The sequence below is a fragment of the Scleropages formosus genome, chromosome 8, assembly GCF_900964775.1.
Source record: "Scleropages formosus chromosome 8, fSclFor1.1, whole genome shotgun sequence".
NCBI classification, from domain to species: Eukaryota; Metazoa; Chordata; class Actinopteri; order Osteoglossiformes; family Osteoglossidae; genus Scleropages; species Scleropages formosus.
The window spans coordinates 14,742,981-14,761,754 of record NC_041813.1 but is presented as its reverse complement, the minus strand read 5'-3'; the positions used below and the strand labels follow the sequence as shown (position 1 = coordinate 14,761,754).

Sequence of the window (18,774 nt, the reverse complement as noted above, 5' to 3'; positions counted from 1 at the left end):
CTTTCCTGAAAAGTCAGTGGGTCTGCGATTCTGAAAAGGAGACACACACACATTTTCAGAACCGCTTGTCCCATATGGGGTCGCGGGGAACCGGAGCCTACCTGGCAACACAGGGCGTAAGGCTGGAGGGGGAGGGGACACACCCAGAAGGGGACGCCAGTCTGTCGCGAGGCACCCCAAGCGGGACTCGAACCCCAGACCCACTAGAGAGCAGGACCCGGTCCAACCCACTGCGCCACTGCGCCACCGCGCCCCCAAAAAGGAGACAAGTTCTTGCCAAAGATAGTCCACTTCCTAGATGCTCCCCACCTATCTATCCACCTTCTGTAAATAGCAGGAATGTGTGAAAGCACAACTTTCACACATTCCCAGCCCTTCTGCCTGTAACTGGTATGTCAAAATAATTCAAATAATTGAGCTTTAACAGTTACATGTTTATAGTTTATTTCTGTAATCACTCAAAGATCCCCCTGTCCATCTGAAGTACCCTTAATCACATCCTTTATACTTTTGGGGTATCAACTGATTTACTAAAAATGACCTTGGTGAATATATAACTAAATAATTGCAAGTAGCCTTATTTAACTTGCTTTGGCGAAAACCATAAGCTAAATTAATTAACAAGAAAATGGTACATTTAGTCGTCTTCTTCTTGGCTTGACTTCACGAACAAAGATTAGGAAGGATAAGATCCATGTCTGCTGCTGCCAACGCTGGTGGCTGATGAGGCCAATGCGAGACAGGTAGAGTCTGCCACAGCGGCTGCATGGAAGGGACTAGTTTGTGGTTGGTGCTGAGGGAATAGGGTTCTCACTTTTTGCCATGGATGTATCCTAAAGCCTGCGCAAAGGAGCTTTTAGATAGAATGAAGTGTGCAGGGAACGGATCCCATCCTTTAAGCCCAAGGTTCATCTGCCATGGTCTAGCACGCTAGGACGGTGATGATGAGGTTCTCAGGCCGTAGGTTTTATGTCGGAGTTTCCCTCTCCTAGGCAGACTGCTGACCAGAGCTGAAGAGGTCTACCTCCTTTGCCATTTCAACCATAGCTGGTAGGCTACAGTTACTGTCCACAGTTAACTGGCAGCGTGGCCTGGTTGTGAATGCTTGGTTGGCACACTTAGTGTACCTCATATTACAAACATGAGTTACAAATTTTTGAAGACATGGATGTTTCCCAGTTTATTTGTTTATTTGGGGGGGAGGTGCAGCGTCACGGCCGTGCAGAAAAACTTAATTCAGGACTGTAACCAAGACTTTGACAGAAAAAACCCAGTACATAATGTAAACTAGAGGTACGTACTTCGTCGTGGCCATTTTTTATTATGCCCTCACTCCAAAATGAGATGCACAGTCAGTACTGCTTTAAGTTAATAAAAGATAATAAGAGTTCCACAACTGACTAGTGTCCTGTCAACAGGGTTCCATGTATGAGTTTCTAGTACAGATTAACACTAAGACCCTGCATTGTATGAGCTGTCGATGAAAACAGAATAAAGTCTTACAGCATTTTTTTTAGTTTGTTACAGCTTCATCATGTTTTAACAAAACCTCACCCCTGAATAAATTAAGGTATTAAGCTGTACAGTCTTCCCTCACCTTCCACAGGTAATGCATTCCTGAAAAACCCTCTGTAAGGTGAATTCTCATAACTTGCAGAGCCATGTAATTACCATTAGTTTCAATTGTACTTCTCATGTATCCCTAAGCCCCAGAAATGACACATTTATGGTGGTGTGGGGGGAGGAATCACCAAACTCCATTAAAATGGACACAATTACTTCAGCAGTTAACCTTAGTTATAATAACACAAAATGACAGGATAGTTTCCCTTCATTAATTACTCTGTAATAGTGTATGGCTGTTCACCTGTGCATGTTCAGCTGTTTTGTCAGTATTATGTACCATACACTTAACATAATGTGGGTTTCCTCTGGGTCCCCCACACTCTTAAGACATCGTGACTGCATTGCCCAATTGTGTGTGAATGTATGTGTGTGTTACATTGCTGTGCTGCTGACCCTGTGCATTCAAGAATTTAAAGGTATCCAGAGCAGCTGTGATATTCTGGACTTGATTTTGAATTAGACTTACTCTCCAAGAGAAGGCAAAAATTTATCATGTTTACATGGGTGAACCTATTGTGGCTCAATAAGGTATTATTTGCATTTCCTATTTAAATTAATTGTAAGAAATAATTCTTTTTACAACCAGACCTTCAGGAACAAATTATGCTTGTTATGCCAGAGAATCCTGTATTGGGAACAGACTTGTGGTAGTGGTCATCAGTACTGCACAGTGTTCACTGTCGATGAGGTTTTAAAAGCATCCCCTACCTCCAAAAATCACCTGTACTTCTCCATCTTGTACATTACACTTTTGACAGCAAATGTAAAAGATTAAATATAAAATTTAAGCGGCCACATCAGCCACTTAAACCTCAACTAACTGCATACAGAGCTCAGACAAAATACTGGCAAACATGAAGAACAAAGTTTGTGTGTTGACTTCTGGTTACAATAAATATTTTTTAACTAAATACATGTTAAGTAATACATGTTAATTCTACATTCAATAAACACACTGTAAGTACATTACACACTTCATCCAAATTTCATAAAATCCCTTCAGTCAGCTGTTTTCAAAATAGGAACTTGAGACTTTTGTCAGCAGATATCGCACTCCCTAAAACTACAGATATGGCATGTTTTCCATATCCCTCTTAAGCACTCAAGTTACATTAAGGAATGGAGGACTAAATTACTTTGATATGATAATTAAAATAACTTATTTGTATAATGTAGCCTTTGAATTTTAAACACTGAATTTACACATTTGCATTACCATATACCAATACCATTTCAAACTGGTAATTATTTTGTTTGCAATAATGTGGTTTAATTTAATGTTCTCTATATGCAATAATAAAGAATAACTGGTTACACTGTGGAAGAAGGGCAGGGTTGCTTCCCTCAACAATCTAAGAGTCCACACTAAACCTGAGGGGAGAAACGAAATAAAATCTTAGCGCTTCTTCCAAGATAATAATCCATGCCTAGATTCCACCTTTCATGTCATCTCAGTGATGTTTCAGAAGTCTGCAAATCTGTGATGAAAATTGGCAGCTGCAGAGTATTTCTAAGGAGAATCATCTCTCACTCACATAGACAGACAGAAGGGGCCTAGGCCAGCAGGAGGCGGTGAATTCTGTGAAGCTGGGGCTGTGACAGGACGAGACGATGGACTTGCTCCTGGCCACGAGAGCAAGGCACCATCACTTTCCCCACCAACACTGTGTCTCCCTTCCTTTCCTCTTTTGCCTGTGGAAAGATGATGTGAGAAAGAGAGAAGATCTGAGTCTGTATGATTGCCATGCCACAGTCTGTCTGTTTCAGAAGAAGGCTATCCTCATTAGCTTGCTGGGCTCACTCCTGCCCCTTGCCTTACCTTGACGAATGAGGTAGAGGGAAAAGTTGCAAAGGCAGAAGGAACACGGGCTCCAGGTCTCTGGGATACAACATGCTCTGCAACTTCATCCTGGGAGAAGTGGTGACAGAGCAGGTCTGAGTTAAAGGTCAGGGTGACAGTTCAGCCTGTTTCCAGCGCAATAACCAAAATGGGCCTCTACATTTACTTATTTAGCAGACACTTTTCTCCAAAGTGACTTCCAATGAACTCTATGTAGTGTTATCAGCCCACACACCTTATTCACCAAGGTGACTTACACTGCTAGATGCACTACTTACAATGGGTCACTCATCCATACATCAGTGAAACACACTCTCTGTCACTCACACACTATGGGTGAACCTGAACAGCATGTCTTTGGGAGGAAACTAGAGCACCTGGAGGAAACCCACACAGACATGGGGAGAACATGCAAACTCCACACAAACTAAGTGGGGATTGAACCCATGTCCTCTCACACCACCAAGACACTTAGACAGCAGCACTACTAACTGTGCCACCATGCCACCGCTAGAGTAAGACTCGGTGACATATACAGGACCAAATGCTTTCACTGCTCCTCAGAGCTGATTAGACGTTCCTATGTTATATATGAAGATAATGGATGTGCCCTTGAGCTGAAGTGGTTTGCCCTGGGTTTCCTCATATGTTTTTGGGGCGCTAACATGGGAAAACCCTAAACTCTCCATACCCTGACCCTGCTCCCAAAACTGGTACTGGATTGTTCGGTAATAGTTCAAACAGGCCTTCTTACCAACAGCCATCAGCCTACATAATACCAGACAAGGGTCAGTTCGCTGCTCAACACAGTAATGCAGGGAGCTAAATCAGGTATCTTGAGTTATCTTGAGTCTAATCTACAAATATACCCTGGTGTACAAACTCCCGGTTTAAAGATTTTTGGTATAAAAGCCCACATTCAGACTGATTGCTCCCAGAATTAGGCACTTTTTTGCCTGGATTTTTTGGCAGACTTTTCCCTGATGAGGAAATCATGAACCAATCAGGAACAGACTTTTCAAAAATTTAAAAAAAAAAAAAAAAACTTTGTTTTTCCTCTGCTGATCTTGAAAGAGCTCAATAAATGTGTATGTTTATGTTTTCTAATTTTTAATAGTTTAATTTTGTACATTGTTTCATGTTGTGGTATGTGGCAAACTGACTGTACAATGACATGTAAGAATCATGTGTCTGTATCCAAATCTCTCCATCTGTTGATATAATGCAAATTTAGTATTGTTCCCCGAGATGCACACAGCTTTGGAGAAAAGTCTGCTAAATGAATAAATGGAAATGTAAGTGTATGTGTCTTTCGTATGTCTATATGTACCTAATTTAGTAATGCATAATTTTTACCCCATTTAAAAACTAACGGGAAAGAACTTTAAAAGGGCAGCACAGTGGCACAGTGAGTAGTGCTACTGTCTTACAGCGCCTGGGTGGTGTGAGAAAATGTGGGTTCTATCCCCGTTCGGTCTGTGTGGAGTTTCCATGTTCTACCTGTGTCTGCGTGGGTTTTCTCTGGGTGCTCCGGTTTCCTCCCACAGTCCAAAGACATGCTGTTCAGATTCACCCATGGTGTGTGTTCCACTGATGTATGGATGAGTGACCCATTGTAAGTAGTGTATAATACTAGCATTGTATGTCACCTTGGTAAATAAGGTATGGGCTTATAACACAGAGTTTGTTGGAAGTTGCTTTGGAAAAAAACATCTGCTAAATCCATAAATGTAACTTCCCAGTTTACAGACTTTTCAGGAACAAATTAGGCCTGCATAACAGGGATACCTGTATTTTACTTTTGTTCTCGTATAACCGTACCTAGTAAATGTTCATTCTGTCTTTTTTTCCATTATTTGTGTTTTTCCTTATTTCTTTTTGTCAGTATAACTGCACACTGTTGTAATGTGTCAAGTCTGCTATTATGTCATGTTGAGCTGCTGTGTGTGAATTTCCCTGCAGGGATTAATAAAGTTTTGTCCTGTCCTACTATACACACACACACACACATTTTCTGAACCGCTTGTCCCATACGGGGTCGCGGGGAACCAGAGCCTAACCCGGCAACACAGGGCGTAAGGCCGGAGGGGGAGGGGACACACCCAGGACGGGATGACAGTCCGCCGCAAGGCACCCCAGAGGGACTTGAACCCCAGACCCACCGGAAAACAGGACCCGGTCCAACCCACTGCGCCACCGTGCCCCCCTATTCCCCACCCTGAACAGGCCTGACTTAATGCCGAGTATGCGGACACAGCTTTCGCTCCATATGTACAAGGACCGAATGGCCCGCAGTAGTGGCCCCGGTACCCCATACTCCTGAAGCACCTCCCACAGAATTTCCCAGGGAACACGGTCATAGGCCTTCTCCAAGTCCAGAAAACACATGTAGACTGGATTAGCAAATTCCCATGCCCCTTCAATGATCTGCGAGAGGGTAAAAAGCTGGTCCACTGTTCCACGGCCAGGGCGGAATCCGCATTGTTCCTCTTCAATCTGAGGTTCAACTATCGGCCGGAGCCTCCTCTTCAGCACCCCAGCATAGACTTTCCCAGGGAGGCTGAGGAGTGTGATGCCCCGATAGTTAGCACACACTCTCCGGTCCCCTTTCTTAAAGATAGGGACCACCACCCCAGTTTGCCAATCCAAGGGCACTGTCCCTGAGGTCCATGCAACATTGCAGAGGCGTGTCAACCATGACAGCCCTGCAACATCCAGGGCCTTAAGCATTTCCGGGCTTATCTCATCCACCCCCGGTGCTTTGCCGCTGTGGATCTTACCAACTACCTCAGTGACTTCTACCAGGGAAATGGACTCTGACAGCCCAAAAGCCTCTGGCCCTGACTCCTGTAAGGGAGGCATATCACTCGGGTTTAAGAGTTCTTCAAAGTGCTCCTTCCACCTCCCGACAATGTCCTCATCAGAGGTCAGAGTTTCTCCACTCCTGCTAAACACAGCCTGAGCGAAACTCCTCCGACCCCTTCTGAGCTGCCGTATGGTTCTCCAGAACCTCTTTGAAGCCGACCGATAGTCGTTTTCCATGGCCTCTCCAAACTCCTCCCATGCCCGGGATTTTGCTTCTGCAACCGCAGCCGCTGCTGCCTTTTTCGCCTGCCGGTACCTGTCTGCTGAGTCAGGAGTCCCCAGAGCCAACCAGGCCCTAAAGGCCTCCTTCTTCAGCTTGACGGCTTCCCTCACCACCAGTGTCCAAAAGCGGGTTCTCGGGTTGCCGCCCTGGCTGGCGCCAACAAGCTTTTGGCCACAGCTGTGCCTGGCTGCTTCCACAATGGAGGTTTTGAACAGGGTCCATTCAGACTCCATGTCCCCTACCTCCTCCGGGACATGGGAGAAGCTCTCCCGGAGGTGCGAGTTAAAACCATTCCGGACAAGGTCCTCTGACAGTCGTTCCCAGCACACCCTCATTAAACGTCTGGGCCTACCGGGTCTGTCCATCAGTTTTCCCCGCCACCTGATCCAACTCACCACCAGATGGTGATCAGTTGACAGCTCAGCACCTCTCTTCACCCGAGTGTCCAAAACATGTGGCCTCAAGTCAGAAGAAACAACTACAAAGTCGATCATTGACCTTTGGCCCAAGGAGCTCTGGTACCAAGTACACTTATGAGCATCCTTGTGTTCGAACATGGTGTTTGTTATGGACAAACCATGACCAGCACAGAAGTACAATAACATTTCACCATTTGGGTTCAGATCGGGCAGGCCGTTCTTCCCAATCACCCCCGCCAGATTTTCCAGTCATTGCCAACGTGAGCATTGAAGTCCCCCAGCAGGACTATGGAGTCTGTAGGTGGGGCCCTGTCCAGAACCCCTCCCACCTTCTCCAAGAAGGCTGAATACTCCGAACTGCCGTTTGGTGCATAAGCACACACAACAGTCAAAGTTTTCCTCTCTGCAACCCTAAGTCGCACTGAGGAGCCCCTCTCATCCACCGGGGGCAAACTCCAACTGTATGGCAGCCAGCCGAGGACTTGTGAGTATCCCCACACCCGCCCGGTGCCTCTCACCTCGTGCAACTCCTGAGTAGGAGAGGGACCACCCCTCATCGAGGAGTTTGGTTCCAGAGCCAACACTGTGAGTGGAGGTGAGCCCAACTATATCTAGTTGGTATTTCTCAACCTCCCGCACCAGTTCTGGCTCCTTCCCCCCAAGTAAGGTGACATTCCACGTAGCAAGAGCCAGTTTTCGTTGCGAGGGGCCGTGATACCATTCGCCACCCCGCCCCCTCCCGCCGCCAGGTATACATTGCACCGGACCCTCATGCTGGACCTTGCAGGTGGTGGGCCCACATGGCCCTATTTCACATATTTTAAATATGCCTCATTTATAGTTTCTTGCCATGTTGTTTTTTGACTTTGAGTTATTTCATTTTGTGGTATTCTTGGACAACCCGCATGTACCGAATTGAAACTGCACATAATCCAGCAGTGGCTTCATCAAACATGCTGGCTTCGCTCTGAGTTATTCATAAGTTATTATAGATCAATAGGTGCTTTTCAAAAGCGGCAAGAGAGTGTCCTCTTCTTACAATGTTGTGCCACGCACAAAATCTTCGGACATTCATTGTAGAACAACCTGGCGCAGCATCATGTTGTACTAGATTGTCTCCAACCTCTGGATATGTTGCTCTAGTTTCTATCATATTATTTATCCGTCCGTCACAAGGCACCCGAAGCGGGATTCGAACCCCAGACTCATTGGAGAGCAGGACCTGGTCCGACCCACTGCGCCACCGCGCCACCGCGCCACCGCACCCCCCTGCCTACTATATACCTGCATCTGAATATTGCCCATGTCCAAAAGGACCTCCTGTAGAGGAGACAAAAGCTATTAGTGCTTTCCAAGTGCATTGCTTCTTTGAGGTGTGAACAAGTGTAAAGAAATCTTTTAAATTTATCATTACCTAATCCTAACGACCAATTCACCACGTAATATGCTACATTTACTTTTGTTGTACTATTACTTCAGTATTCATTATATGTTCATTCTGGACTGCACTGTTTATGCTGAATATAACATCCAACTGTCCAGTCCATTTTATATAATTGCTTGTCCAGTGCAGGGTCATGGTGGTTCAGACCCTATCCCTGAAGCATAGCATGTAAGACATTTCAGGGCAATCACACACACACACAGCCTTAGGGATGCTTAGGGTCACCAAATCAGTGATAACTTATGTCTTTGAACTGTGGGAGGAAAGCACATGGAGGAAATCCAGAGCATCTGGAGGAATCCCATGCACACATAGTGAGAACACACAGACTGGGTAGGATTCAAACCCATAGCCCAGGAGCTGTGAGTCACCAGCACTACCTTCTGTGTCAACATGTAACCCTAGATATAACGTTGTTAATCTAAACATAATGGTAAAGTAAAAATCACAAAATTTAAAATGAATTTAAAATAAATATTTTAAACTGGGTGTGAGTGAATATGTAATTGCTTTCTGCATAGGCTCTGAACTACCATGACCCTGCAAAAGGACATGTGGCTTTCAATAAGGAATTAATTTGTAACTACTGCATAAAATACTTTTCAATTATAAAATTTATAAAAATTACATTAAATTATAATATTCAAGGGGGGGAGCGCGTGGTGGCGCAGTGGGTTGGACCGGGTCCCGCTCTATGTGGGTCTGGCGTTCGAGTCCTGCTTGGGGTGCCTTGCGACGGACTGGCGTCCCGTCCTGGGTGTGTCCCCTCCCCCTCCGGCCTTACGCCCTGTGTTGCTAGGTAGGCTCCGGTTCCCCGCGACCCCGTATGGGACAAGTGGTTCAGAAAATGTGTGTGTGTATAATATTCAAATAATACACAGCTTTTTGCAAAGCTGTCCCTGTACCCTTGGACAAAGACATCAGAAAGACAGACAGTCATATTCAAATATCTGTAACTGTCAGCCCTAGTAGACATGTGGTCTTCTTATCCGAGGTGCTGTGAATACCTTCAGCCTCTCCAAAGTCTCGCTTAGTGACTGTAGTCGAGCAGTCTGTTCCAGCAGCTGGGCACTGGGGCTCACTGTGGGATAGAAGAGACCAGTGCCAGGGTGACTCCTGACTAACAGCGACAATACCCTTCACTAACATCCAGCAACCTGTGAAATAAGGCTACAGTATACATGCTGATCTTATTTACACAGGCTGACAAATACTGTAAATGATAATGACAATAATAATAATATGTAATGATGCTGTGGAATGTGACACTGATGTTGCTTTGGCAGCAGTGGTAGTAATAGCAGCATGAGGGACAAGAGGATCATACTGACCTGGTGACTTCCCGGTGATGTCCACTACCTTTACGTTGGTACTCATTTGAAGCAGAGTCTCCAGCAGCTGGTCTGTCTTGCGGTACAGGGCACTAGAGAGCACCTCGGGGCGAGAGCCATCCTTGGCAGGAAGTTTGGACACATTTAATGGGGGCAGGGATGCCATCTGGGCACTCATCTTCTCGGCCTGAAGGGTGGAACAAAAACGTGTCATGTGATACTCCCAATCACTGCACTTACCTCACAGCTAGAACTCTTCATACTTTATCCTAAATCATTCTCTGCATTTTCAAATATTGTGGATCAGCCAGCTATCAATGGCACATTCCCAGAATGCCAAACGGATCCTAAGAGTACAAAGATGGCACAAAGGTATCACGCATCTTGATGGCCTTGCAGGGACAGGCTCTGTCACACCTTAAGACGGTTGTTCTCTTTCTTTAAGTGCTTGATGCTGAGGTGCTGTGCTTCAATCTGTTGCAGGAGGAGAGGGGAGTCCACCACCTGGAGGGGTCCCGAGCCTCCACTCATACAAGGCAAAGTGCTACCTATGGGGGACAGCAGAGTTGGTGTCAAACTGATCCTGTATGTAATGTGTACTGTTCAATTTGAAGTACCAGGAGAGGACTGTACAGGTCTTAAACAATAAGGACTCAGCCAGCCAATGAGCATGCTCTTTCTATGGACATGTGACTGCAAAGCAACTGTTTCTGTCAACAGCAAGTTCAGGATTACTAGGATCTTCTGAATGAAAAATGTGCTCTTGCTTTATCAAGTCAGGACTACTGAACAAACAGTAAAGTTTAATTTATGCACAAGATATTGTCAGAGGATTAAAACACATAGTGTTTTAATACCTATATTAAGTGCATGCAAATTTAAAATAAAGTGAACATTAAAATAACGTGAGTTTATTTGTACTGCAAAACCCAGATGGGTGATACTGATTTGTTGAACTTGGCATCAAAATGCATAGGCCAAGCAGACACAGGTGGAGGTTAGCAAACAGCTGACAGTACCTTTCTGCTCATCTGCAGAGTTAAGTAGGAACAGCGTTGAAGAGACAGGGATACAGAGACACAGACAGTTAGGGACATAGCAGGAGTCGCTTAGAGTGATATGGTCCAAGTGTTACAGTAGAAATTCTGCGTGACAGGATTACAGTCAGTTTCTTTGCAATACTGTACATACCTTATCTATTGTAGGTCAGATATGTGTAATAACTACTAGATGTATGATGACTTCAATATACAGGCATCCTGCACATAATGTTCATATCACGAGAAGTTGCACTAGCTCACGTCATTTACACCTTAAAATTTACACGATGAGCTTTCAACTCACTCAAGACTTTGACTCATTCACGAGAAATGCCTTAAGAAAAAATACATTTCCGCTGTATGATAACATCGGCTGGCTGCACTGCTGCAAGGCACCATATTTTTTCTTGACCCAGTCAGTGTGTCTATCTGTCATTTTATTACCAAAAATAGTATTTTATTGACATAAATAAAATGTAAATAACATACATTTACATAAATAAATTTTATTTATATTTCTTTTGTGATTCCATAGAAGTTACTGGTTTTTACAATGGCTAGCATGAAAAATTTGAGTATTATGGTGGTACCAAAGAAAACAAATTTAGAACTGAAAGTAAAAAAATGCACCATGAAAATATTGTATTGTAGTTATATCATCATAATTCTATATTTGTATTATTTAAAGCTGAATAATGCTTGAAATTAGTGAAAAAATATTATACTTTTGAAGAGTTGGGTAGGTTCCCATAGCACTTCCATATACTAATGACTTATACCATACAATATAGTATAAAGCGATTTGCATCTTACGAAATCAGCCTACTCTTTGGAACGGAAACCTGTTGTAAGTCAAGGACTTAAGCAAGGTTGGACTAACAGGTTGGTCTTCAGCCTGGACTTAAAAGTGTCCAGAGTAGCACTGATATTCTGAACTTGGCTTAAAATTTCTGTGTTTCAACTATATCACAGGAATTTTGCATGTTTGGCGGAAAAATTGATGAACCTTTTGTTGCTCAGGAACACATGATTCCTTCCATGGCAATTAATAGCAATTACAAGTTTGTGTTATGAGAATTCACCTTAAAAGCAGATTCTTAGGAAGGATTTATATACTAATTATGGCTGAGAAGCCTGTCCTGGCATGTGGGGGGTTACCTCGACACAGAATTACATGACAGGTAGTAATAGCATAATAATATATCTTATATTTAATTTTCCATTTAGTTTAGCCAATGTTACTTTCAAACCAAGCCTTCTCTTCACAGATCCCCTTACGCCAATCCTCAAACCCCCACGGAGTAAAGGTTAAGAACCCCTGGTTTAGATTATACTGTATGTAGCCATTAAATTCAATAGAAAATCCCAACTGAGATCAGATATGGTCTTCAAGGGGGCTGCAAGGTGCACTCACCTCCTGCCACACCTGTGACTATGGAGGCAATGCCAGATGCTGCAGGTCCCCTCAGCCCCTCGATGGTTATCTTGGACTGATTGTTGAGTATGTGCTTCAACTCTGCTTTCTCTGCTTCCAGCTGATCAATGTCAGCCTGCAGGGCATCCATGGTCTCTTCAAACTCCCTGAGCAGGAGGTACAGCACATTATTACAACTCTAATCATCAACAAATATCTTTTAGGATAGGAGTGTAAATGAGCTTACAAAAAGACTTCAGACAAACTGGACTAACTTCTGTCACTAAACAGATGATTTTAGTGGAGTGACAATAATATCAGCATTGTTGAAATACCAATACAAGACACTGGCAGCGTAAGTATGTTTTGTGTTACTGAGGCTTCTTGAAATGATTTGTACTTCTCCTTTTTCTTGAGCAGGGTCTGGGTCTCATCCAGTTTGGTTTGGATCTTCTCCACACGCTCATCTGCATCCTTGGAGGAGCTGTCTAGTTTCTTCTCTAGCAAACTGAGCCGCACATGAGCCTCACTCAGTTCCTCGCCCTTTGATGAGAGTATATTAGAGCACTGTGTCAGTTAGTGTTTATGTGTCACTAAATTTGGTTCTGCCTTGTTCAGTGAAATGCATATTATCAAACTGCATATTAAAATTATCAGATGAAATATGTTTAAATGTACCAAAACATTTGAGCACACACATCAAACATGGAAGCACTAAAATGGATATGCAGACTGTATGTATCTGGATGTTCCTGAATTACTGCGTGGAGGATAGTAGGATGTGCGCTCTCATTTTGTAAAGGACTGTTAGACATACCTTGATCTTGAGGGACTTCTTGAGTTCCTTAATGACTGTCTCCCTGTCCTCCAGCTTGAGGCCTAGGCCCTCAGCATCTGTTATCTCAGCCCTTAGTGCAGCCGCCCTCAGCTCCACAGGTGGGGGTGCCTGTGGGAGACACAAAGTGCAAGAAAGTAAAGAACTTATATATGAGGTAACATTCTCATTTACAGTGAACTACTTGAAGTCTGTGGGCTCCGGCTCCCCGCGGCCCCGTGTGGGACAAGCGGTTCTGAAAATGTGTGTGTGTGTGTGTGTGTGTACTTGAAGTCTCAATCACCTTTACACAATATCACATCTAACATAAGACAACTATGAGGCCACATTTTTTCACATCTTACACAACAACAAATGTTCATAATTTAGATTATGTGTAAGTACACACTTACACATAATCCATATTAATTTACCTAGTCTTTTTCTAAATTTTATCTGAAGAACTAACCTTTTTTTTTTTTTTTTTTAAACAATACTTTCCCTATTTAATAGCTCAATAGAGTTCTACCACAGTCAGCACACTGCATTGCAGCTCTTGCTCACCCTGGCCTGAGGCTTTTCGGCATCGTATTCGCCCTCCTGCATGGCGGTGGCCATCTTGTTCATGGTGGTAATGACCACACTACAGGACTGCCGCAAGCACTCGTGTGGGTTAATGCCCTGGGAGCCGTAGATCTGGGACAGCAAAGAGCGAGGACAGGTATGAAATAATCACAGTAATGGTAAAGTCCAGAGGTTTGAGGAACACCTGCTTGCAGCTTCATCTCTGCTACTGTCTGATTACTCAGTAAAACACTACACTAGGGTCTGATGGATGACTCTTCAGAAATGAAAGTTTCAACACTGCTAACTTTACTTGCTTGGAACAGCCACAGTAGCAGCAGGAGGACATATTTTAATACTGAAGCAGACAGATGAGAGTGATATGAGAAACTACTCAATTCTTCTAAAGCTTACAAGGACTAAACTGGTTGGTGGAAAACTACAGAGAACAAAGGAGTACCTGCTCTCCAGCCTTAAAGGCCAAGTCCTCCAACTTGAGCGCAGACAGGCCCTCCTGTTCGCTCATTGGGGCGATCATCTGGGCTCCTGTAGCTGCCACCTCTTGCAGCACAGCCACCACCCAGGTCAGGTGCTTCCGGCAATCCATCAGCGTGTCGGATACCTGCAATATGTCATTGCCCTGTGAGCCAAAGGATCAGGCACCAGCCCCTTGGAAACACTCTTTATAGACTCCTGAAGGCCAGGTGAAAGCCCAAGCCTTATCACACTTGCCGGTATCTAGAACACAATAAATAGAAGACTCCAGTTAAAACTTTACCATTTTTGCCTGATTCAGAAGGGGAAAGGTGCCTGGATATTTAGTCAGGCACATAACTAATCCAGGTGGCAAGAACTGAATATCACAGGTACAATACTTAGGGAAACCTTAGCAAAAAAAAAAATCGACTTATGTTAGAGAATAAACTATAAAGGACAATTAAGTCATTTGAATTCCATAAGAATATGGTGCAGTTGAGATGTCTCCAGGAACATCCTATGAAGGTAAAATGAAGTGAGGTAAATTCTGTGAATGAGCTTGAAGTTTTGTTTCTGCATATTGAGGGAAGTTCAGGTAGAGATTTCAGCAAATATAAATGACCATTCATAATCAGTAAAAGACAAGTCAAGGCCCTGTTCTAGTATCTCCCTCAGAGTGTCAGAATTTATAGGCGTTTGTAGAAATCTGCATAGGATAAGTCAGAATTATTTCTTAGGTGGTTTAAACAATACTGTTTGATGTTCAAATAAAATGATATATCCAGTACCTCTTCCAGTCTGGGCTGAAAGTTACAGGAGACCATAATGACAGTCCACTGAGTATCTGTTAACATTTCACCTAACACAATGAGTGGTGAATAACAACAAAATTTTCAGGTAAAGTTGGGATCTTATGAAACTTGTAAATAAAAGGCCTTCTTGCATAACATGAAGTAAACACATAAGAGTCTGGTCTAGCCTAGAAACAACTAGTCATTTGTTTAATTTGTGCAACCAAATAATAAAATCTCATCCTCTGATAAAACCCTTGTCTTTCAGTTCATAAAGTTTGGACAGTTTAACACTGGGTCTTTTACTATTACAAATAAATCTAGAAATCAAGGCGTAATATTTTTTTTAAAAAGAAACCCATTCGACAAGTTACAGGGCAGGTTTTGAAATATGTATAAGAGATGAGGTAAGACATTCATCCTGATAAGATTAATTCAGCCAAATATTGAAATGGGTAGAGAAGTCTACCTGGCCAGATCCTCTTTAATCTATTTCATCATTAGTGAATAGCTAGAAGATGCTCAAGATCAGGAATACAACAAAAAGTATACCATAATAAAATGGTGGGACTGATGTTTCAGTATCACTCAGATATAGCAACACATCAGCAGCATATAGAGAAATATACCAGGCCACTTCTCCTACCCTAATATTTGATATGTCTCAATTGATCCTAATGGCTTCTGTCAAAGGTTCAGTCATAAGTGTGAATAGTAAAGGGGAGAGAGGCCAGCTTTGGCAACATCCTCTTCCAACAGAGAAACTCTCTGACAGAATGTCATTTAATTTTGCTATAGTCCACACCTGAAGTTCCTTCTGTAAATATGTGGATGATTAAATTTCTTGCACTTCAAAAACTGGATGAATGCTGGGATGGCAATACAAAGGAATTCTACAATGTCTGGACACCTTTCTGGAAGTTATTATAAAGTGTTACAAAACTTGTTACGTGATCATACCTATGACCTTGAGACCTCGTCCTGTATACATGGAAATATCTGCAATTTCTTTGTGTACTGTCCCTGCCTGTATTTTGCTATGACCCTTGGCTGTTCATAAAACTAATTAAAAAGAAAAAACATGCTGCAAAAGCTGAACGGACATTTTCTTTTCACAGCTAAAGTTTTCCACCTATAAGTGGTCTTTATCAATACAGGATAGACTTTCAATTACCACTCTTCACCACCTCCTCGCTGAACAACTGGATACATGGGAATCCCTTTTTACGACATTTGAATAAGCTGCTGATCTTTAAAAATTGCAAGATTTGGCACATCAGTGTTTCAGTGCTGCACCTGCTGTCCAAATGTGAGGGCCGCTGGGATGCCTGGTGCATCAGTGCCCGGCATCCTACGCCGAATCTTCTTGCAGAACTGTCGGATGTCACTGCAGGAGGTTTCCAAGTCCTTCAGTAGAACAGCGAGGTCTGTGCCCTCCTGGCCAGCGTGTAAGAATGAACGAAGCCGGCCCACCTCCACTGCCATGCAGTCCAAAGCACTCTGGGTAAACTAGGGAAGATAAGTGGCCTGTTAAGCCATGCTGCAGCGCCCACAGTGTGTAAGATAAGCACGTATATAAAAATGGGACAATTGTGGTTGCTGAATATGGTTGCCTGTATATTGGGTACTTCATATTTTTCTATATTTTTTATCCCTCATCCACATATTCTATCTTCTCATCTGTCTTGTCACTGTCATTCTGTCTGTGCTGTGGAAGTTTCTGTTACCAAGACAAATCCCTTGTATGTGTGAACATACTTGGCAATAAAGCTCATTCTGATTCTAATTCTGAAGATGAGGGCCAGCTCATACCCTGATGTGGTCAGCCAATTGCATGGTGCAGTCTTCTGCTTGATCTGCCAGGTGGATGCTGTACAGGTGCTGTTGAAGAACATCATATAGCCAATAACTGGATTCAGTCAAATGCTGAAGAAAATATCCAGTAGATACAGCACTGAATGCAATCATAAAAATCAAGGATCTGCAGACAAATAGAATAAAACCTGTATAGGCTTGACTAATAAAACTACTTTTTAAGCAGTTCTAGGTCACACAAAAACAAAAATACAAGGAAGAATAGCATTTGACTACATAAATCAATTTTTCTTCCACTATTTTTGTTAAGTGGGGCCCAATCAATGCTGACTCTTCACAACCACATTTAGAGTCCTCCAAGAAAATTCTGCCCTCTGCTTATGTCCTTAGACTTAAAACTGGTGTGGCCACTGTAATTGTGACAGACCATTTGCATTGATCTTTGTAGATTGTACTCAGTGTACATATTTTTCGATTTCCTTTTCTGTTAATGTTTTTTCATGAGGACCTTTGCCAGCTTCAGGGTATAATATTCAGTTCCACAAATGGATCCACCATTAACCCAGTTCCTGTGCTGTTGTTGTTCCAGTATTGCTGCTGTGTTTCCTGTCTGTCCAAGATATCTACAACATTTTTTTCTTAATGAAGCACACTGATCCATGAGTGAACCATGAGTGATGAAACTCAGGAAAAAATAATTCTTTCAAAGCACAGTGCTCCAGATTTCAATATAAACCATGGTAACACCTTTTGTTTCACACACAACTTTAATATATAAGGCCAATTTTAATGTATGCTTCATCATCTCTTTACATGGTTATAACAGGCAATATCTAAAGAAAATTAAATTTACCAATTTATGCACCATTTAACTGGACAAATTCCATATAATCACATGATGCAAAGGAACGTGAGCAGGCACTTTACTTGCAGTAATTGCTCTATGTCTACATTCCGTACCTGATAATACTTGATTGCCTTGGTGAGGAGTTCCACGTTCACAGTTTCATCCAGCTGGTCTTTGTGCAGTAAGTCGATGAGGAAATCTAAAGAGCGCTCATGCACGCTCATCTCTGTGTACAGTGTGCCAACCTTCTTATACACCTCCACACTGCACTCGTTCAGGGCTCTGGAAACACACAGTCATCTCTATGAATGCATGCCCACACTGTTATACACCTTCACGCTGCAGTGGTTCAGGTCTCTGACATACACACATACTGTCATATTTCCACATTCCATTAACAGCTACACTGGACTGTATGAGAACTCTGGAACACACATGTGTAAAACTCAAAAACATATTAAATTTGCACTAAACAGTTAAAGATTTTTATAATGTGGTTTACATTTTGTCTTTCTGGTTTACCTATCATTCTAGGGGCATCATCCTCCAAAATGTCCCCATAATATTAACAAAACATATTCTCTTACATAAAGACAAACAGATGCAGATATATACAGATATACAGTCACACATTCTAAAGTAGTCCAAAGTACCTAGGAGAAACACATACATAAAGAATCCTGTGTGAGCCATGTGGTGAAAGTGAGCTACCACGATTAATAAAATATTTCACTTTATTAGCTGCGACAGTCCTCGATATTCAAATCAAGCAGAACTTCAGCCAAATCACCATATAACTTTGAAGCAAATAGCAGGGCTGCCTTATGAACTTTTATGGCACTTAGCAGTTTCATTGTTTTGGTTTTGCAATACTGTTTGACAGCTGTTGATAAAAGGCTCAACCTGCCTTGTAACGATTAATTACTAGCAAAAAATTCTGTTGAATGAAACAAGAACACTACTGGTTTGAGTAGTACTTGCCATTATTCAGTGCAATTAACAATACAGATCACTGCTTCTAACTTTAGTCACATACTAAAAGGAGAAAAATGTAAGCAAACAAACTTTCTGTAATAATAGAGAGTTAATTAGTCATGCAGTTTTTAGAAGATGTGTAATTCATTAAAATTATTTAAACTGCATTCAGTACAGCACAATGGTTGAGACCCTGTAATTTTTAAACTGTGCTGAAACTGAATTTTGGTTTGAACTATTAATTTGTGAACTAACTATATGGAGCAACAGTGGTTTATCCAATTCTGAC

The 18,774-nt window shown here is 42.6% G+C and overlaps 1 protein-coding gene across 7 annotated transcripts in view; it reads right to left on the bottom strand.

Annotated features, from left to right (window-relative positions):
• Positions 1 to 220: 220 nt before the first annotated feature.
• dctn1b (dynactin 1b) overlaps positions 221 to 18,774 on the bottom strand; it is an 88,380-nt gene continuing 69,826 nt past the window's right edge. For 4 of the 7 annotated variants that reach the window (XM_018754737.2, XM_018754733.2, XM_018754736.2 and 1 more), the window contains 14 exons: positions 17,624 to 17,792; positions 16,661 to 16,729; positions 16,145 to 16,357; positions 14,041 to 14,202; positions 13,581 to 13,712; positions 13,020 to 13,148; positions 12,603 to 12,745; positions 12,203 to 12,369; positions 10,768 to 10,779; positions 10,166 to 10,296; positions 9,749 to 9,935; positions 9,425 to 9,498; positions 3,446 to 3,535; positions 221 to 3,318 (listed from right to left, as the gene is read on the bottom strand). In XM_018754737.2, coding sequence (XP_018610253.1) covers positions 3,181 to 3,318; positions 3,446 to 3,535; positions 9,425 to 9,498; positions 9,749 to 9,935; positions 10,166 to 10,296; positions 10,768 to 10,779; positions 12,203 to 12,369; positions 12,603 to 12,745; positions 13,020 to 13,148; positions 13,581 to 13,712; positions 14,041 to 14,202; positions 16,145 to 16,357; positions 16,661 to 16,729; positions 17,624 to 17,792 — 1,816 coding nt within the window. In that variant the 3' untranslated portion in view covers positions 221 to 3,180. The remainder of the gene's footprint in view (positions 3,319 to 3,445; positions 3,536 to 9,424; positions 9,499 to 9,748; positions 9,936 to 10,165; positions 10,297 to 10,767; positions 10,780 to 12,202; positions 12,370 to 12,602; positions 12,746 to 13,019; positions 13,149 to 13,580; positions 13,713 to 14,040; positions 14,203 to 16,144; positions 16,358 to 16,660; positions 16,730 to 17,623; positions 17,793 to 18,774) is intronic. The other 3 variants (XM_018754735.2, XM_018754740.2, XM_018754734.2) reach the window with 2 other exon arrangements.